This window comes from Protopterus annectens, chromosome 6.part0 (genome assembly GCF_019279795.1).
Source record: "Protopterus annectens isolate FY-2018-M chromosome 6.part0, PAN1.0, whole genome shotgun sequence".
Classification (NCBI taxonomy): domain Eukaryota; kingdom Metazoa; phylum Chordata; order Ceratodontiformes; family Protopteridae; genus Protopterus; species Protopterus annectens.
This window is the reverse complement of record NC_056737.1, coordinates 1,986,967,702-1,986,990,453: the sequence shown is the minus strand read 5'-3', so window position 1 is coordinate 1,986,990,453 and position 22,752 is coordinate 1,986,967,702. Positions and strand designations below refer to the sequence as shown.

The 22,752-nt window shown below is 38.4% G+C and overlaps 1 protein-coding gene across 1 annotated transcript in view; it reads left to right on the top strand.

Moving 5' to 3' along the window:
• LOC122805018 (acetylcholinesterase collagenic tail peptide-like) overlaps positions 1-22,752 on the top strand; it is a 951,363-nt gene that overhangs the window by 315,948 nt on the left and 612,663 nt on the right. Inside the window, exon 10 of the mRNA XM_044075274.1 lies at positions 12,300-12,335. Within this exon, the coding sequence (XP_043931209.1) occupies positions 12,300-12,335 (36 nt within the window). The remainder of the gene's footprint in view (positions 1-12,299; positions 12,336-22,752) is intronic.

The window sequence follows — 22,752 nt, the reverse complement described above, 5'->3', positions numbered from 1 at the left end:
GATCAGCACTGGTAGAGTTTTTAGTAGAATCTAGAACAGAAGCTGCTGTTAAAAAAGTGGATAATTAGTAGGGCATATAAAATATTGCATGATAACTATAGGAATCAATCAGAGGAGGTTAGAAAGGATTGGGATGAGTGATTGGGCAAGTAATTCACAGAAAAACAATAGGAGGATACTTGTATGTCTCCCAAATATGCAACAAAGTCTAGAAGTAACTTTTAGGATTTTAACTTGGAAGTGTTTGCAAAGGTATTTTTATACCCCAAGCAGACTCCAAAGAATTTTTGTCAGGTAGATTACAAATGTTCAGGTGTGATGGGGAAGAAATAGGTAATTGAGAACATATTTCTGAGGAGTGTAATGAGTTGGCAGACTTTAAAAATTCCCAGCAGACTACTCTGTCAGAAATACTGGGTGAACAAATTGGTGTAACTATGGAAATGAGTTTCTGAGCTCTGATACAGAATTGGAATTGCTTAGACATGGTAAGGCATTCCTGAGTTTAATTCTGATAGCTACCAAAAATTTAGAAAATGCAAATCAAAGTCTAAACCAACCATTCTAGAAGTAGTAAATACAGTAATAGAGATAAAAGAACTGGAAGTGTAATCTTTAGAAATGGGTAGGAGCAAATTACATAGAAAAAATAAATGGGAATTGTGGGAACAATACATGCAGAATAATGTTTTAGAGGAGGAATGAGATTTAAGGGAAGGCAAAAACTGAATGAGTTATGTAATGTTTGACTGACAGTGACTGTATAGAAGATTGTAAGTAATGTGTAATGTTTACAACTGAAAATATGTCAATATGGTTTGTTTTCAATTATAAATGTATGATTGCCTATGTCATCGTGATAATTCAAAAAAGATGCTTCTTGTTAAAAAAAAAATAATAATAACATTCAACACCAATCCTGTCAGTGTCATAATTTCTTTCAGCTCTGTGAGTCAGGATGAGCCTATTAGCATAAGGTTTGGTACTAATTTCACGGGTTCCATTGTTGATGTTAGAGTTCAGTCTTCCAGTATTTGGGACTGACACTTTTGACACTGGGCCTTGGATTGACCAGTACTTTTGCTCCATTGTCAGAGATCAGCCTGGTGCAGTTGCTGAGAAGTCAATTCTGTCAGTCCTGACTTGACCCTAATGGTTTTAGGCCCTGTCTGCTGGGGTCATGCATGTCAGCCCCAAGTGTGGCATTGGTCTCTCTCTCTCTCTCTCTCTCTCTCTCTCAGGTCTGATAATCTAACAGTTTTGCATTTGTCAGCCTGTTTCAGTTGTTATTTCAACCTTGAGAAAAGACTATTCTTTGTCTGGTACTTTGGTCTCCGTCTCGCAGATTAGGACAGATGATTTAGTAAGTCCTTGTAGGATCACTGCTATATATTTTGCTCCTTGCAAGCTGCTCTGTCAACTTCAGACTTAGAAGGAAACACGAATGCAAAAGAATGCACCTGGACTCCCTCAGGAGTTTTCACCTTAGATGATATACTTGAGGATAAACACATTTATTCTCCACTATCGTACTAATGAACCCAAATTTGGAAAAGTGCTAGGGATTATGAGGCAAAGAGAGAGAGAGATGGAGTACAGACCCCATGACCTCTTATCATTGCTTCATGCAAGAAGCTTTTCACATTTTCTAGGCTTTTTCCTGGATTGCCCCCAGGCCAACAAAAGTGTGGAAAAGCCCTGATATTGTGCCACTATCCTGATGTGGTCAGACAAAATCCACCAAATTCCTGAAGACTGGTCCTGCTGTACAGAGGCTCCCAAAACTGATTTTATTGTTCCCTTCAAAGAGGTAATGACTACACAGAGTCCTGATGTTCATCCTCATGATAAGAAAATGTTTGGGAAGTGAGTTGAAGCAATCTCCACATTTAGTCTGAGGTCCACAAACCATTTAGCTCACATGTTATGATGTCAACAAGAGCCAGCTGACAAAAATTAGTTAGTCACTGGAAGGCTTGCCTGATGGATGCTTTGCGTACAAGTTGCAGTATTAGGTGGTAATCATGGCAACAATAGTAAATCTTTCCATGCATCTGTCTCAGAATTCTGCAGATGGTGCAGCAACAGCAGTAGGTGCTCGTGTTGCCCTTCTCTATCACACCAAGGGTACATGTTATGGATTTTGCCGAAGATACCAAGGCGGCCTTGCTGAATACCCCGTTTGATAGTATAAAGTTTGGATGATCAGTAAAAGCCCACTTGGAGAACAAGGGGAAGGAAGATAAGAATCTCACATCTTTTTGAGTTATCTCTAGTACATATTTTCAGTAATGCAGTGAAACCCACACCAGCTTTAGTTTCGATGTGGCCAACAGCTGCTAAATAATTAAAGCTATAGGAAGAAACATAATGACCATGGTAACATTAAAATGGTTGTCAGCCCAGAGGATGTAAGAGATGGCAGAGGTAGGCGTACCATGGTCCTTCATGAGCACAGTAATCTAGCTGATGATTACCTAGAGCCAACCTTCTTCAACTAACAGACCAGTAATATAAGTGCATAATAATTAACAACAAAATAATTGTGTAGACTCTCCCGATACGTTATCAAAACCCAAACTACTTGCTGTTTAAGTCTGCCCTCCAACTACCCTACCCATAGATTAATGGAATTTTTTATTGTGTATGTTTCCTTCACCTGCCCTGCAGAATAATGGTGTGTTTACGTCTAAGGTATACTTTCTACAACATGACTCAGAAAAACATAATGGACATGTGCATAGCCACAATTTTCCTAAGTAACCAATGAATGTGTAATGCTTGATGCTCAAAGTCATCATTGTTCGCCTACTTTCATCTTCTGAATTAAAATGTAATACTTGTTGTCCTCAGTCACCCACCCACACTTCCAAAATTAATGTGCAACGCACATTTTTATAGACTGCCAACCTCCTTTTGAATTCTGTGTAATGCTTATTGTTCAGGTAACCTTCTCCTTTGTTCAGAAAAATGCCTTCCTTGTTAATTACTGTGTAGTGTTCATTGTTAATGGTCCCCCCTTTACTCATCCATTATGTGTGGTAGCACTTTCCATGCTACATTGGATTATTCTAATATACCAACACCTACACTTTGCATGTCAGAGCAGTTCACAGGTATGTTGTTTTACAGCTCATTTTCATAGGTTCATAGCTTCACGGGTATGTACTAGGATAATGGCCCTGAGGCCTTTACAAGTCTAGCCCATAGGATTACCCTGGCATCATGCCACCCGACTTTAGTTCCCAGTGCCTCTGTTGAGTAGAGCCACTGGAGTTATCCCCAGGGTGAATTTTCTATTTCCCATCCACTCATCAAGATTTCTCTTGAAGAGGATCAGCGAGGTGCTCTGCTTGACATGTATGGGAAGTCTATTCCATAGCATGGGCAGTCTCTGGGTTACGAACCTGTCCCTCCAGCATGTTCTGTTGACTGTGGTAATGAGGTTGAGGTCTCATGTGAAATGAATGCTGCCAGGTCAACATGATATATACACATGGTGCAAAAGCTACTTACACATGTGCAGAACTAGCAAGGGATGGACAATCAGATAGTTAAGCCTAGCAGAAGGGCAAGTAGCAGAAGAACCCATAGCTGTGTATATGCAATATGTACTTGGGAGCATGGAAGGCAAGGTGCCTTCATATGGGGAGCCCACAGAAGTAGCTGGGTCCACACAAGGGTGTTATATGCCATAGTTTAATGGTCCCAGTGATACACCCTCCTGCTTTTTGCCCTGGCTTGGGTGGAGAATGGAGTGAAAGGTTCATTATCATTCTCTGTGGCATATTCTTTGCTAAGAAATATTTAGACATAAACTCCTTGGTTCTTACTACACCATGATAAATAGTGCAGGATGAGAGCCTTACGAAGCATAATGGACTTATATTCCATAAAAAAATGTTCCTGAATCCTACTTTAAGGCAGTGAACAATGCTACATCACAAAACAACCATAAAGATTATTTTTCTTGAAATAATCAGAAGAATTTTAGTAATGCTAAACATTTTTCTGTAATGATCACACTCATATCATTTGGAAAGCATGATTCTTCTTGTAACTATCACATTGGCAGCCCACCCCTAAAAACTGATATAGTTAGTGACCTGAAAACCTCTGCTGACAGTGAACTGTTCTTTGATCACCATGTAGACACTGTTGTAAAGAAGTTATTTTTCATCACACAGCTTATAGCTAAAGGCATTGTGTCCAGGTCAGGGATGTAATCACTTCACTATACTCAGCACTCATTAGGCCAATCATTGAGCATAATGCCCATTTCAGTGTACCGTATATAGGTGTTCAAACAGTAGTTGCAGCTGGAATGACCACAACATTTTCTCACTAATAAAATCAAGGACCTTTATCATGCAAGCTGTACAGACCATGTCAAAGTCTTGTTCCTTTAGTTAGTACCATACAGACTACTGATGGGTGACAACTGCCTTAAGTATAGAGATTCAACAGACCCTATTCTGTCAGACCTTTTAAACATTTGTAAGTCCAATGGAATTATAAATAGCTGCTCAAGAGATCTCAAAGTGTTTGCAAAGTAAATAGAACATGTTGGAGGGATAGGTATGTATCACAGAGAATGCCACTTCTTTGGAACTGTCACTCTGCATAAAGTAAAGTACTTATCTTACTCTATTCAAATGCAATTTGGAGAAAATGGATGGAGAATCACAGATGTACATCTGGTTTAGCACATATGTCCTTCGTGGATAGGGGAATATGTAAATATCCCATCATATCCTTGTTTGGCCCATGTCTGGGTTATTCATATGCAAAGTATAAGGGCTAGAAACTATCTTGGGAATGTAAGGTTAGGTTTCTAAGATCTTCACAGATCAATGGCCTAGTAAGTACCTATTAACATGTAAAGTTAAACAGAAACATTCAGCATACGAGAACAATGTCAAAACAAACAAATACATGTCAGTGCAAAATTCTGATTGCATTAAGGATGGACTGCAGTAATATAAGGGGGGCAGACAGGCAGATGGAGATAGCATGTCCTATATAAAATAGCAACATAAAAAATAATAAATCTAAAAGGTACTATTTTTGCCCAAATCAACGAATTCATGAGTTCGACTTAACATTAGCATCCCCATTTACATTCCACTTATTAAAGAAAAGTATGTTGTTCTTGTCTAGCCTATTCCCACTGTGTTAGGATGAGTCATTGTGACTTTCAAATAATGGTATATCTACAGATGGCCAAGGTGTAATCTCTTGAGCATCAAATGACCAAAGACCATATATGTCTATCTATACAGATATCTGTCTATCTAGCTAGCTAACTAGCTACCTAGATCTAGATTCTGCTAGCTAGCTAGATAGCTAGAAAAATAGATATCTAAAAGTTGAGGGGGGTGCCCCACCTGCAAGACATAGTTTACTTTGTCACCCTTTATGTTATGAGCATTTCTGATGCTCAGAGGTTTGTAATTTGATGTTTCATAGTAGAACCTGGCAGCAATGAACTGTTAATAAACTAATTCCTTTGATACAGGGTTTGATTCTGTCAACCTGCATTTGTGACCTTGAGCAAGTCACTTAGACAGTGCTTTGTTGGCAATTTGGAATTTCAGCTAGGCTTCTTACTAATCTACTGGACTGTATGCATCGTAGCTACCTATGATCCTCAAATAACTCATTATTAAATTAATAGTTGTGGCCTTTTTATGCAGCACTGCAGTTTGTGAGTCATTTTTTTCATCCCTGAGGATAGCAAAATGTAGGGCTTTATGCATGATACAATATGATTTTGAATGCTTTGTTTTAGTTCATCATCTCTACATGCTTTTGCTTCCACAATTAAATATTGTACTACTTGCTTTCTGCAAAAAAAAAAAAATAGATTTTAAATACATGCACCAGTGAACTAGTCACCACTGCTGTTACAAAACAATTCCTTGACTTTAGAAAGGCTTACTGTTAAGCGAAATCCTTAATTCTGAAGCTTTTTTCATTGTATTAAATCTGAAAGCTTTAAAGACCACTCTTCCAGTGTTAATTTATGCTGGCACTGGTCATAGTGTGGAAAGATGTCTCACTGGTAAATCTGTATGGAAATACAGCAGTCCAGGGGGGTTATTAATTGCAAATTAACAATGTGTGCTCCCCCAGAAATGGTGCTGACATTTAAATCTACTGTTTGTTTTTTTTTTCATGAGGAGGAAAAAGTGAATACCATCTTTTAATGGTGTTCATCCATCCACCTGTATGGAATGCTTGAGTTTGTGCCACGAGTCACAAGGGAGATTTCAAGAATTTCCAAAGTCCTTGGGATAGGTGCAGAAAAAAACTGCAACAAATTATGAAGCTGAATGCACTGAATAAGTCATGATGGTATAGCTTACTGCATGTAAAGAGATGAGCATAAATTGTATGAACCTAACAGGCTTCATTAGCTACTCAGTCCATGTTTGTGTTTTCATTGTTTAGATTTCCCAAATTCCTAGCAGTCCCAAGGGCTAGGTGGTTTAGTAGTGTAAAACTGCTTTGTAATACCCTTAGCCTACATGAGCATGTGGGGATGGAATCAATTTTTCAATAAAAATGAAGCAAGATCTATTATAGCAACCACTTTGAAAATGAAATGGCTTAGCATTCCACCCTTAGTCTGGGTCCTTATTTACCAATAGGTTTGGTTTTAGCAACTTTATCTGAAAAGCAGAGTAGTGTTTGTTTTGTAATATGCACTAAGAACAGTACTCATATTTTTATAATTTCTCCAGCTGGTTTGGGTGCCTAATACTGCAACAGGAATGGACCTCATTCCTGAGTCAGGGTATGACTCTTTTGATAAAGTTGTTTGCAAGAGTGCTTTTCTCAGCAACAGCAATGTGTCTACTTCTGGACCCAGTTGGCTACCTTAAAATACGATATGTAACCACTGCTGTTAAACTTAATTATTTTCTGTGTACAGCCTTTGGTGATAGTGTGTTAAGTAAACAATAGTGTTGGTTAAACTACTAGGGTCGCTGTTTCTTGTATTGTGTCAGTAGGTCTGTTCCCAAGGTTGCTATCCTTTGTGTAACACATTAGCGACTGCCATTTATTACCCTAAAGCATCAGAATATAGAGTACAACTCCTGCGGCATTATTTTGGAAAGATTAATGTAGTTGTAAATACCTAGACAGATGTATTTTTGATACCTGTAAGTAGATAGACCAGGTATAGTATGTGGGGTACATAAATCATTGCTGACTAGCTTAATACCTTGGAGTAGACCACTAGCGACTGCTGTTGTTGTGTCTTTCGGCTTTTCCCGGTTAGGGGCCGCCACAGCAGAACTCCGGTCCGCTAATGATTGGCAATTGATTTTTACGTACCGAGTTGCCAGCTCTGACGCACAACCTTCAACGAAGGTACGCCCATTCACGCATGTCTCCACGCAGAAGATGCTCTAGCTGAGAATCGAATCAGACAGCGTCTTACTGTGAGGCGACAACGCTATGGCAGCACCACCACCGCAGCTACCACTAGCGACTGCTAGATGCACAAATGCCCACTATAGAGAAACTTCTACCATGCTAAACATACAGTAACATTATGCAGTCATTTGTTTAACACAGGCTATTACTTATACATGTAACAAGTTAATTCAGTAGTAAAAGCAATATGAAATATAGTACCACTAGCGACTGCTAGATGCACTCTATTTCATATTGCTTTTACTACTGAACTAACTTGTTACATGTATAAGTAATAGCCTGTGTTAAACAAATGACTGCATAATGTTACTGTATGTTTAGCATGGTAGAAGTTTCTCTATAGTGGGCATTTGTGCTAACTACTGTATCCTTATTCAGGTTCTATCTCTGAACTCCCTATTCGGCTACAACTCTGAAAGGCTTGCTACGCTTGAGGGTCACTCTTCCCTCCACGATTGTATGTATAAGCAAAAAGCCATCCCTGCCGCTCTAAATCATTACAGTCTGCCAAGGTTAATCCTTAGTTTACTATAAATGAAAAACTAAAAATGAAGCATACTGGGTTTACAGCATGGTAGTTTGCCACCTAATCCCACTGGTTAAAACAGCACTCCTAGACAAGTGGCTTAAATAGCAAACTAACATTATAGTAGCTAGATGGAAAAGTAAAAGCTTGATGAACTACATATAAGTATTGGTAAATCCCACTAAAATACTTACTTTGTCTTCACCGACTCTTGGAAAGTTTTGGTTTAGCTCCGCTCCGCTCACCCTCACTGCGCTCGGGCTCGCTACGCATCCCACCCTGCCACCAAATACCAACCGCCCCCACTAGCACTAAATTTATAACAATAGAACCACACCCCTTCTTTATCCTAACCAAGCAAAGACATTGCCTTACTATCAGTCTCCCCCACTCCCCCACCCTACTCCTCCCACTACTTGCCAATTATGCAGGTAATATCTCCCCTACTCCTCCCACTACTTACCTATTATACTGGTAATATCCCTCTATGGCAATGACAACCTTCCCATCCACTATATTAACAGTAAAACTAAAGACTTTATCTCTCATCATACCCTTATAATTATTCCATACCTCCTTACCCTATATGAAAACCAGCAATACTTAGGGTTTCACTACCCTAAATACCAAACCAGCACGCCCTTAGCCCCATCCACATCAGGACACTTAACTTACTGTCCAGCCTCTAACACAACAACCCCTACCAACATTTATCTTAATAGGTCAAGACATGTTCTCCCCCAAATCCAAGCACTATCAAAAGCTATTATATAAACTCATGAAGTTATTAGTTAACTTACAAAAAATCTAACAAGGGATGGAGATATCCACCCTAACCCAGGACCATCCTCTGCTTTAGGTGCTACTAGCCCACTATCTATACACAGGCCATCTAACTCCCTCCTGGCCTGCCATCTAAATATTAGAAGCCTAAACAACAAGGTACATAACCTGCATGCCCTCTTAGCAGTTTACTCCTCTGATATACTGTGTCTAACAGAAACCTGGCTAAAACCATCAACCACAGATAATGAGATCTTACCACCTGGGTATAATATACTTAGGGCCGATTGTACTACTAGAAAGGGAGTCGGTTTAGCTGTACTATATAAAAGCACATGTAATGTTACAGCTGACCCCATACAACCACCCCATGCTTACAACGTTGAAATACTGTCTACCAAACTACAACTTAATAAACACAAAAGTTTAAACCTAATTGGTGTTTACATCCCCCCGGCAACAATACTAACACCCTGGAGGACATTTCTAATTGTTTATATACTACCTACCCTCAAGAAACTATTGTTATGAGAGATTTCAATATTGACTGGAATTCATGTTCATCAGACTCCCCCCTCCACCCATATTAACCTCTATGGATTTTCACAGACCATATCTTCCTCCACCAGAATAGGTAAACCTACCCAAAAAGAGAGTATCCTTGACTGGATACTTATCAATAGTCATCCCCACATGTACATGGCAGGGACCCTCTCCAACAACTTTAGTGATCACCTCATTACATATATAATTAAATACAAAACAGTCAGCACCCACCTGCCCACCTATAAGTCTGTCAAAGCAAGAAGAATTTCAACCCCACAAAATTCCAATCTGAATTCAAATTATGTAACTGGACAGAGCTAAAACACCTTTCCCTGGATGAGGCGGTAGTATACTTTAATACTAAATTCCTAAACATACTTGATTCACATGCTCCTAAACGGTCATTCAGAACTAAAACAAAAATCGCCCCATGGCTTTCAAAAGACTCCAAATCTAAAATCATACTCAGAAATAAAGCATGGACCAAGTGGTGTACTACTAAAGCCCCTCTAGACCAAATTAATTTCCAGCAGCTAAGGAATGAGACAAAAAAAATCCATCTTACTTGACAAAAAAAAACTACTACTGCCATCTACAACAGAATAATCAAAACAACCCTCAAAAGTTTTGGGCAGGTATAAACAATCTCCTCCATCCGGGTCATTCCTCCACTCCTACCCCTGCAGCTTCCAGCCATAAATGTTCAGAAGAAGTGGCAAATACCTTCAATAGTTTCTTCACAGAGACTATCCAATCCCTAGCCAGCCAATTAACTCCTAGTGGCTCTACAAGTTAATACTGCTATACCCAACTCTCTACTCTCTTTTAGCCTCTAACCAATCTCTATATCCCTCATCCAATCCTTACTGAAAAAACTAAAGCCAACTACTCTATCAGCTGACCTTCTCCCAGCTGAATATCCGCAAAAAGCTGCAGATGCTATAGCATACCCCATCTCTATCTTAATCAACAGAACCATAACAGAAGCCACCATCCCCTCCATTTGGAAAATATCCTATGTCATACCATTCCATAAAGGCGGCACATCTATTGAACTATCTAACTATAGACAAATAGCCATATTGTCACCACTGGCCAAAATCATGGAGAAGTGTGTGCACAAACAACTTCTGCACTATCTCATTCAGAATAAACTGCTGACCAACTCTAAACATGGATTTAGACCCCATCACAGCACCTCCACAGCCCTCCTTTCCTTCACCAACGTAATTAACCGAAACCAGAATAACAACAAAATATCTTCAGCCCTCTTTCTGGATCTGTCCAAAGCTTTTGATATGGTCAACTATCAGCTAATTCACCACACTGAAAACCTTATCCTTAGATAACCAAACTCTCCAATGGTTCCATGTCTACCTCAATGGTAGGCAGCAAGCGGTATTATGGCAGAACAAGCTCTCTTGCCTGTTACCTAATACCATAAGAGTTCCCCAAGGCTCCATATTAGGACCCCTTCTCTTTTTGATCTTTATTAATGATCTCCACACAGCCATCCCAGATGCTACCTGCATTCAATATACAGATAACTCTATATTGGTATGCTCTGACACCTCTCCAATAAACCTACCATCAACAACCCAGAATACATTCACCATAGTTGAAAAGTGGCTCTCTGACCGTCACCTGATCTTAAACCCAAACAAAACCAAACTACTACTTTTCTCTCCCACTCGTAAATCCTCAGCAGCATCCTTTACCATAATAATCTAACAAAGGCACCATCATCTCCTCAGACCCCTGTACAAAACTCCTAGGAGTAATTATTGATAACAATCTTAGATTTGACATGCATGTTAATCAAACCATTAAATCCATAAACAAGAAACTTGGTTCACTGTACAGGATAAAATCCTTTCTAACTCCAATGGCTAGAGCAGTCATTGCCCGCTCTCATCTTCTCTCTACCCTTCTTTATGTCTATCCTATGCTTACTAACCTTAGCAAATCTGACCTTAGCAAACTCTCCAGCTGCTATAATCACATTGCCAGATTTGCAACTGCCACGCCCTATAGGACACACCACTGCCTTAACTTAAAAGACCTCGGCTGGATAGAACTGCCAAGCCTTCTCCAGCTAAACCAACTTATAGAAGCATATAAAATTCTCAAACAACCAGGCAACACCCCTGCACTGGAAAATATAATCATCTCATACAGCAATCTAGGCTCACTCCTCTCATCTAATAGACTGCTTGTCCAAACAATCAAATCCAATAATTCAGCTGATAATTCTCTATTCACTAATGCTGTTGGTAAAATATGGAATTCCCTCCCTGCCAACCTTACTCTTGTGACCTCCTTAGCCCAATTCAAGAAGAGTCTCAAACTCCATTTCAAATCACACTGGTTATGTCCCTGTTCTAGTCCTGATTAGCTCCTTCCTCTAAAATTTTCTCATAAATAATTACTATATGTAATATTTTTTTCTGAATCTATCTATGTTGGAGCTTTTCTCCCCGGGCCTCCACTGAAAATGGACACGTATCCAGTCGGACTATCCCGATCAACAAATGTAAAAAAATAAATAAAAAATAAATAAATAAATAAGACTCTAGCTTTGCCTCTTTCTGCAGTTCATACAGAGTTACATGCACTGGTATCATATTTAAGCATGCCTAAAAAATCATTTGTATTAGTACTGTTGGAACTTTCTGGGTGTCTTTATCGCTTTGCCCTAGTTTTCTACTTATAAATCCTGATATTTTATGACTTTGTTTCTCTCACTACATAGGACATTGCAATTGCTAGGTAAAGCTACTTCAATAACAAATTATATTTTACTCCTTTTTTCCTGATGCGATAAGAATCATGTATTAATAACAATCATACTATCACATCCCTTTATTTTGATTACAGATGGATATATTCAGCAAATATCTCACTCTACATGAATAAAACCAACAATGCATTGATCATATAAAACCTAAATTTCTCTTTTGTGATTCAATTTTCACAAACTGTTCCTTTGTTTTTTTAGGGCATGATGGGTGCCAGAGGAAAAGATGGACAAAAGGTAAGTGGCACAACCTGCTTGACATTAAATAAGTAATTTGTTTCTTGATACCTGCAAAAGTACACGGACCGTACCTGCCTCTTTCTGATATTCTACAACCTAACAGTAAAATTTGTTTCCTTTTGCAATCTGTGTAATGTCCACTACCAAAATGGAGATGAATTAGATCTGAGGTCTGCAAGTTAAATACATAAGACTTTCATTTACTCTCACTTGATAGAATTAAAATTGACTGGAAGTAAAATGGTTGAAACAATTTGACTGAAAACTCATTTGAATGAAACCTAATTTCACTGAATTACAATGAGAGAAAAGTGTAGATGTGTATAGGAAGTATGTGATTGTGGCATTTTTGAAGATATGATTTGCCAAGGAAGTGATTCTAGAAGATTATGCATGGATTGGCAGTGCCCCCTAACATGTTGCACCCTCAGATTTATAGATGTTTGTACTCCAACACTGATTCATTGTACATGGTGTTTTTTTCTTTTCTTTATGTTTGTGTAATCCTGGAGTTAGTATATATTTAAGGGAGTATGAGGTGAAGGCAAGCTTGTCCTCCTTCAAAAAAAATTGTTTTTATGCTGTTTTTTTTTTTTTTTTTTTTTTACTATGTATAATGTTTGCATGCAATCAATAAATCAGGCTTGATGAGCCAGGGGTTGTTGAAGACCAGCTTGACCAAACCCATGAAGCCCATCTATCTATTCATATACAGTGGATATAAAAAGTGTACACACCCCTGTTAAATTGCCATGTTTTTGTGATATAAAAAAATGAGACCACAATAAATAATTTCAAAACTTTTCCCACCTTTAATGTGACCTATAACCTGTACAATTCAATTGAAAAACAAACAAATCTGTTAGGGGAAAAATATAAAAAAATAAAAAAAACGTACAATAAGCTGGTTGCATAAGTGTGCACACCCGTAAACTAATACTTGGTCTCATTTTTTATATCACAAAAACCTGGCATTTTAACAGGGGTATGTAAATTTTTATAGCCACTATATATATATATATATATATATATATATATATATATATATATATATATATATGTATATATATATATATGTCTCTATATATATATACATATATATATATGCATCTATGTATATGGGAGTGCTTGCAATAAGTGAAACTTCCAAATGTTCTCACGCTTTGGTTGACAAAACAGATGGCCGACAGGTGTGCAAGATCGACATCCCAGGTTTGGGGAATATATCCCTTTTCCAGCGACTGTTTGAACTTGGAGTTATTATATATAATTAACAGGAGGTGTGGAGGTTGAGCACCTCAACTGGGGGGTGTAGGGGGGCTTGCTCCTACAAAAAACAGTAGATTTCCTTAGGTGCCTCAGAGCATGTGCTTTAGTGTGTCAATCTCTTTTTTTTCCTCAACCTTTTGTAGCCGGTATTTTAATGCTGCTCTAATGAGGTTTAGATTAATTTTAGTTGCTCCATATATATATATATATATATATATATATATATATATATATATATATGTAGACACACACACACACACACACACACACACACACACACCCACACACATTGCTACACACACACACACACACACACACACACACACACACACACACACACACACACACACACACACACACACACACATATTGCTGCAGTTAAAAAGGCAGACCACTAAAATTAATGATAGTTCAAAATGTCAACAGTAAAAATGTAGACAGAGATAAGTGTTTTTATTTTTATTTATTTTTTTATTTTACATTTGTTGTCCGGGCTAGTCCAGCTGGATATATGTCCATTTTCAGCAGAGGCCCGGGGAGAAAAGCTCCTCGAAAACACAGTAAAATTTATATATAAAAAACAATATTTCACAGGTACAGGTATAATACAAGATTAAGCTATTTTATACATGATAGATTTTACAGATGTGGGTAGATTAATATATAAGCAAATATGTTCACTTCAAAAACACGTTTGATTGCAGAATCATATGACTTGTAACATTTGTTAACATAGGTAGATAGTGTCAATGACATTTTAGGGATATTGAGAGAGATTTAATAAAATATAAGGCCTGTTATCTTTATGGTTTTCAAAAGGCAAATAGTATATACAGTTAATAAGACAGGTGTCTTTGTAAAAATAACATGAGTAGTTAGTCTGGGTTCACACAGGGGCATAACCAATGGGATTTAAGGTAGGTTTTTAGAATGCTTTTAAATTGTGTTAGTAAAGAAAGGGAGGTCAGGTCACCACGGGGAGAGTTCCGGGTTTTACCCACGGTATTAGAGAACAAAGAGTCACCAGCCTTATTGCAGGTTTTGCCTGTTTGTACTAATATTTTATTAGATGAGTGTAGGGTCTTAAGGTTGTTGTAGGGGGTGATAAGGTTGGTAAGAATTGGAGTGTTAGTAGGCTGATACAGGATTTTGTAGGCAACTATTAATTGTTTAAATAGATGTAAAGTTGGCAATTCTAGCCATCCTAGTTGTTCATAATTAGTACAGTGATGGGTTCTGAATATAGAGCCTGTTGCAAATCTAGCAATATTGTTGTAGGAGACAGCCAGTTTGTTTAAGTTGTTTTTTGAGAGGTTAGTATATATAGGGGAGGCGTAGAGGAGGGTGGAGATTAAGTGGGTCTGGGCAATAGTAGACCTTGCTAGTGGGGTAAGAAAGGATTTGATTCTATAGAGGGAGCCTAGTTTTTTGTTGACTGTTCTTATGGTACTGTTAATGTGAGTATCAAAGTTAAGGTTATTGTCAATTAGTACCCCTAGGAAGTTTGTGGTAGAGTCAGGGGATATGATGGTTCCATTGTTTGATGTAACAGTAAAGTATAGTGGTGTGGCCCTATGGGTGGGAGTAAAAAGTAGGAGTTTGTTTTTTGGGGGTTCAAGATGAGGCAATGGTGTAGTAACCATTCCTCTACTGTGTTAAACACTTTTTGGGTGAGGGACTGAAGGTCTGATGGAGTCAGGGCTGAGCATTTTAATGTGGAGTCATCTGCATATTGTATTACAGTAGCTTGAGGAATTACAGAATTCAGGTCATTGATAAAAATAGAAAATAGAAGAGGTCCAAGTATAGAACCTTGGGGGACACCGAGTGCAATGGGGAGATGGGGAGATAAGTTGTTCTCCCACAGAACTGCATGTTGCCTATTGTTTAAGTAGGATTGAAATCATTGTATAGCCAGTGCATCTAGAGATAGGTTTTTGAGTATGTTTATGAGAAGTTGGTGGTTAACCATATCAAAGGCTTTACAGAGATCAATAAAGAGGGCTGAGGATAGAGTGTTGTTATTGTGATTTTTGTTTATACAGTCAGAGAAGGATAAAATGGCAGTAGTAGTGCTGTGAAATGGCCTGAAGCCATGTTGGCAGTTAGCTAATAAGTTGTTATCTATTAGGTGTTTTAACAGTTGCTTATGAATGCATTTCTCCATGATTTTTGCCAGTGGAGATTGTATAGCAATAGGTCTATAGTTGGATAATTCCCTAGAGTTTCCACCTTTATGCAGGGGGATAATATGCGAGATCTTCCAAATAGGTGGAATAGTTCCCTCAGAGATTGTTCTGTTAATCAGAATGGAGACGTGGTAGGCTATGGCATTTGCAGCTTTTTGCAGATATTCTGCAGGAAGGAGATCAGCTGCGGTGGTGATAGGTTTGAGTTTCAGTATAAGGGTATGGATAAAGGATGTAGGGACAGGTTTGAGATGAAATGAGGGAGGTAAGGTAGTAGTAGAGGAAGTCAGAGATGAGCTGTCCGGAGTTATTTGATTGGCAAGAGACTGAATGGTCTCAGTGTAGAATGTGTTAAAGATATTGGCAATTTGCTTTGGATTATCATGGTCAGTACCTCCTGGGGTGGGTGTGACAGAATGGTGTGGGTGAAAAAGTGTGTTAATCCCTGCCCAGAATTTTTGTGGTTTGTTTTGCTGGGTATGTTGGAGTTGAATGTAATAGTTTCTTTTGTCTGACAGAATGGCTTTTTTGTATCATTTCTTAGCTGTCTGAACTTTACGTGATCCTCTGGGTTTTTAGTAGTAAGCCACTTGGCCCAGACTTTATTTCTGAGGAGCATTTTTTGTTTGGTCACTTTTGAGAGCCAGGGGGTAGGTTTATTCCTAGTTCTAATGGTCCTTTTTGGAGCATGGAAGTCTAGAATACCTAAGAATTTAGTATTAAAGTAGATTACTGCTTCCTCTAGAGGTAAGTTTTTGAGGGGTGACCAGTTGCATACTTTAAGTTCAGTTTGGAAGATGTTGAGGTTAAATTTTTTGTTACTCCTTATTGTTCTATAGGTGATTGGGCTAGGGATGTCAGTCTTAAATCTGATTATGAAGGTGAGTGCATGGTCGCTTATATCCTCAGGGAGAGTCCCTACTTTGTAAGTTTGGTGATGTCTATTTATCAGAATCCAGTCTAGGGTGCTTTCATTGTTATTGTGTTTATTGGTCCTAGTGGGGGAGCTAATAGTTTGAGTGAACCTGTGTAGGTTAATATGAGTAGAAGGCTGTTCAGAAGTACAGCTTTTTCAGTTGATATTAAAGTCACCGAGTACTATTGTTTCTTGGGGATAATTGGTGGAAAGCCAATTTAGGATATTTTCTAGGGTGTTAGAGTTATTCCCTGGGGGAAGGTAGACAGCAATAATATAGATGGATTTATAGTTATTGAGTTGAATTTTGGAGATAAGTATTTCTTCATTACTAGTTAGAGGGGGTTTAGAGTCAATAGAGGTCACCTGTAATCCAGATTTGTATAGTATAGCTACTCCACCTCCCTTCTTAGCTTTTCAGCCTAGTCTTAAGATGCTATACCCTGGTGGTATATATTCATTGTCTTGTATAGATGGTTTGAGCCAAGTTTCAGTGAGACACAGGATAACAAATGAATGCACATCCATGAGAGCATGTAGGTGGGCAACCTTATTATTTATGCTTCTGATGTTAAGATGGGCTATCAATAGTGAGCTGTGAGGTCTGGTAAGGAGTTGAGTACTAGTGGGGGTTGTGTTATGGGTCTATCTGGACTGGATAGAATTTGGCCCTGGATTGGGATGTATATCTCCATCTATTAAAGACTGGAGTTGAATTCTAAGTGTAAGTTGCAGAAGTTTACATGTTAGGAACTGAGGTTTCCTAGCTTTTGGCCTGTAGTATCGGATGTGAGTCAGTCTGTGATATTTTGCTGGTAGGTAGGCTATTGTGCTCGGTGTGTTTGAATGGCTTTGAGCATGTGCTAATGGTGGTGAGGTGGGTTGCTTTGTTGGGTAACAAAGGTTTATGTGGTGGAGATGTTCATAAAATGTAAGTAGATAAGATATAGTAAGAATAGGTATGAGGGAAGATAGAAGTAGGATTTTCAGGTGTGGAGAAGTTGATATGAATGACATTATGGCAGAGTTGTATATAGGGTAAAGATAAGGGTAAGTTAGGTGGTTTACTAAGATGAGACTTGGAAGTGTTGGTCTTGGCACTTTAAGGATTGGGATGTTATGATTGGTGGTTATTGTAGGGGTGTGGTTTGGGTGAATAAATGTAGGAGCACTGGGGGCAGGTGGGAATTGGGGGCAGGGTAGGGGATCGGAGTCAGCCTGCAGGGCGAACGGAGGAGGATAGAGCCAGTGAAGGAAGAGGACCACAGGAACAATCACTGAAGAGCTGACTGCTGTGGTAAGGTGGAGATGTGTGTGGAGGAGAGTGAGTTATAGTGAAAATAGAGGAGAGAGCAGGACTGGGATAACAAAGAAAATGTGTCTGATAAATTATATTTCAGAACAGTGGGATAGATTTACAAGGCAAATACTAGGAGAAGGATACCATCCAGTGGACAAGGATAAAAATGCAAGTTGTTTTACAAGAGTGTTGCCAGGTCTAGGAGTAATGGAGGGTAAACAGGAGTTAGCAACAGAGACTACATGTGGGTAGTGTGATAAGGTTTAGGAGAAAAGAGGATTAGAGTAGAGTAAGGTTGCTGGCTGTCCTGGCTAGGGAGCAGTCTTCAGTAACATGGAATTATATAATTCAAGTATATTTTTTACTACAATAGTTGTAACACATACTTTCTTGGCTCCTTGTGGGAAAGAGGCTTAGGGAAAGGATTGGCTCTATTCTTTAGTTCAGGTAGAGACCAATAGTCTTAGCATAAGGTTTAGTTCTTGGCCTTCAGGCATGGCAGATTCTCATTTCCTCGTTCAGGGAAAGCAGGATGGGGAACTGGGTAAATAAAGGGAGAGAGAAGACAAAATGGTAAGGTAAACAGTGTGTTAGTAGCTGGCCAATTAGCAGTTACCCAATACAAGTATCATATTAAGTGGCAGTACCAACAAACGGTCAGAATGGTAATGATGTGGCTGTTAAGTAAGCATATTTCCATATATGAGTATAGGTAAATGCATTTAGAAAATTCAGCACTATAAAAATTAGAATACAATCAATTCAAACACATATTAGGTTCATAGAAGAATAGGAAAGGTTGTATAGGGCTTGTCATACTAATACATTTCTTTGTAATCACTAATACCTAGGGGATAGTTAGGTATCTCAGCATACTTTAACAGCAGTATGAAAGCAGAAAAAAAAACTTCCTTTAATGCTTCTGATACAGTATAGTTACTATTCATAGACTTAGATGGAGTGAATATATATATATAACACTTAACTGCAGTTGTAGAAACAAAGCATATAAATAGGACAGCTTATTGTCACACAATCCTAAGCACACTCTGTAGAAAACAGTTGTTATAGCATAATTTGTCAAGGTAATTATCTATGCAGGCATTTACCAAGAGCATAGATCTAACATGTTATGCTCTATATGTGAGGCGCCATATAAGTGGAAATATAACAAGTCCCCTGTATATATCCAGACAGCATTAAAAGTACTAGAGCAGGTTTTCTACTGTAGAAGTAACAGCTTTCTAATAATAGCGTAATTATCTTGTAATTAGTAGTGTAAAATTCAAGCTCTCTTACGATAAGTGGCTATTAAAGTGTAAAGTATGCAAGTTCCCCGTATATACAGCCTTGTTAGCAGAATTGCTAATTTAATGTGGCAATGTCTATAATGATAGTAGCTTTTAGAGTCTAAAGTGAGCAGGCATCCACTAATTACAGTCTGGATGCTCCGAAATGCTAATCATATACAGCGTTTTCTAATTAGTAGCTTTTAGAGTCTAAAATGCGCAGGCATCCGCTAACAACAGTCCAGGTGAACCAAAATACGCTAACCCTATTAAATGTTTTCTTAGATTACTGTTACAATGTCTATGTGTAGTATCTATTGACTTGCTACAGGAATATTCAGTCTGGTTATCAGAAACGCTTTATTACCTTGACGTTATCAGTTTTAAAAACAGGGCAAAGAATAAAAAATAAGAAGGAATCCCCTACTAACAGTCGGAATCACCAGAACGCTAACCTATTTCGGCATTTCAATAAGGAAAGAGACCATGACACTAAAAGAAGCCTCGGACATCCTGAAAGTGTCTAAAGCAGCGTGTATCTTGTTCCACGTGCAACACGCATACACAGAATAGTCGTTAACAGAGATAATTTGACCGGCACACTTTATATAGTCGAGTTGAGCATTCTTTTGAGTAAACACTCTTAATTCCACAAGTTTTAGTTAATATGCAGTGATATAAACACTTAAAGTACAGTAATGCATTACTTACAATGGTATAGGACACCGTAGGCAGGGACACACAGCAGCCAGAGCTAATCCAGGAAATAAAGATGGCATCAGAAGGAGTAGGATATATTTATATGGTTGGAAAGGAAGTTAGAAGTATTTAGGGGTTGGTAGGGAAGTTAGGGGTAGAAAGGGGTGGGGAAACATAGATCCAGGCAGGTACTGACCGGAAGCGAGAGCTTCACAGAATCAGGTAGAGTAGGCTGGAAAGAGATATAATCTACATAGAATCAGGTGTTAATCTAGGTATTATTCAGAAAGGAGGGTGGATAGAGGATGAGGGGTAGAAGTAAAAATCAGGGAACACGGGGTACAGGGGCAAGATAGTGAGAGGTAGTGGTATTTGGAGAGCCGGACAGTGGGAAATGGAAGGACGGTAGAGCCAATGAAGGAAGAGGACCCCAGGAACAATCAGTGAAGAGCTGACTGTTGTGGTAAGGTGGAGATGTGTGTGGAGGAGAGTGAGTTATAGTGAAAATAGAGGAGAGAGCAGGACTGGGATAACAAAGAAAATATGTCTGATAAATTATATTTCAGAACAGTGGGATAGATTTACAAGGCAAATACTAGGAGAAGGATGCCATCTAGTGGACAAGGATAAAAACGCAAGTTGCTTTACAAGAGTGTTGTCAGGTCTAGGAGTAATGGAGGGTAAACAGGAGTTAGCAACAGAGACTACACGTGGGTAGTGTGATAAGGTTTAGGAGAAAAGATGATTAGAGTAGAGTAAGGTTGCTGGCTGTCCTGGCTAGGGAGCAGTCTTCAGTAACATGGAATTATATAATTCAAGTATATTTTTTACTACAATAGTTTTAACACATACTTTCTTGGTTCCTTGTGAGAAAGAGGCTTAGGGAGAGGATTGGCTCTATTCTTTAGTTCAGGTAGAGACCAATAATCTTAGCATAAGGTTTAGTTCTTGGCCTTCAGGCAGGGCAGATTCTCATTCCCTAGTTCAGGGCAAGCAGGATGTAGAGTTTCTTGGTTCCTTGTGGGAAAGAGACTTAGGGAGAGTATTGGCTCTATTCTTTAATTCAGGTAGAGACCAATAGTCTTAGCATAAGGTTTAGTTCTTGGCCTTCAGGCAGGGCAGATTCTCATTCCCTAGTTCTGGGCAAGCAGGATGGAGAGAATGGTATAGGACGCCGTAGCCAGGGACACGCAGCAGCCAGAGCTAATCCAGGAAATAAAGTGAGTTGGTAAAAGGGGTGGATATGTGTTTGTGTGAGTGTCAGTGGGGTTACGGTTAGAACAAGGGATAAATAAGATGATAGCTTTTGTGTTGTGCATGTTTTTGGTGCATGTTTCTGTGTCTGAGCCTGTCTTGTGTATTGGTAATGTTATGGAAGGGGTTTTTCCTTAGATAAGGCACAGGGTTACATTTAGAGGCAGGTGCAGATTTAGGGCCCGAGTCAGAATGCATTAGTAAGGTGGTGCAGGGGGTGCCCCTTCCCACCTTAATAACACATGCAAACCCTAACCTTGCCCCTAATCCTAACCCTGTACCTTATCTTAGAAAAAAAACTTTCTGCAACACTACCACTACTCAAACAAACCTTGTCCTATGGTACTACTATGGTTTAGGAGTTGTAATTTGTTTTATAATACTGTGTTTTAGTGAAAATGATCAAAGAAGTAGCTTATTTGTTTTTTTTTTTTTTTGTTATGCGATTTACTTCCTGTGAGTTTGAGTGTTTTTTGTCACTATTTTGAGTGTCAGTATTTTGATGTGTCAGCATTATGAACCGTCAGTCTTTTTGGGTTAGTCTTTTGAATGTCTGCATTTTGAACTGTCAACTTTTTTACATGACATTTGGTTGAATACCAGGTTTGCTGAATCCAAAATATCTGAATTCAAGTGGTTGAAAGCCCATTTTATTGAAATACCTTTTATTTGAATTCCAAATAATAGAAAAATCATACAGCAAAAAATCACAGAACTGAGAAATGTTTCAAAAAATGTTTTTGTAGAGGGGTTGGTCACACTTAAATATTCCAACTCCATAGTTGTCCATCTATGGAGAAAAGTGAAAATACTACCACGCACAAAGAATCATTGTCAATATATAAATATAAACTACACCAGCAGCAGTTATGTAGAGGTGATACTAGTCACCAAATAAATGTTCTTCATATATTTTGACACATTTTACTTCTTTTTTTACACAACTAGGTCTAGTTATGCCACATTCAATGAAATGGACCTTCAATCAAATGGAGTCAGTTAAATTGGCTTTCAGTCATTTCAACAGACTGAGCTGCCATTCAGCAAAATTGTTATTCAACGAAATGATATATATATATATATATATATATATATATATATATATATATATATATATATATATGTCTATCTATATATAAATATTTAGAGTAATTGAAATACCAAAACTAAATGCTGCTAATGTTGCAAAAGAAAATAAATGCATAAAAATATGCTGACAAGTAAATGTGCATGCTCTGAGACATAACCTCAGAGCTTGCAACACAACAATGTTTTTTTTTTGCAGGGAGCTCCTGCTCACCCTAATTCTCTGGGTCTATATTATATTGTCGAAACAACATTACAGTGAATGCCATTTCAATTACAAATATAGAGCAAAATCCAGAAGCATTGAAACCCCAGGTCACAGCTCTTTTTCGTAGGGAAAAAAATCAGTGGACCAACAAGACACAGCACACCAGTAAAAACATTTCAAAATGGGGGGGCTTCACCCCCACAC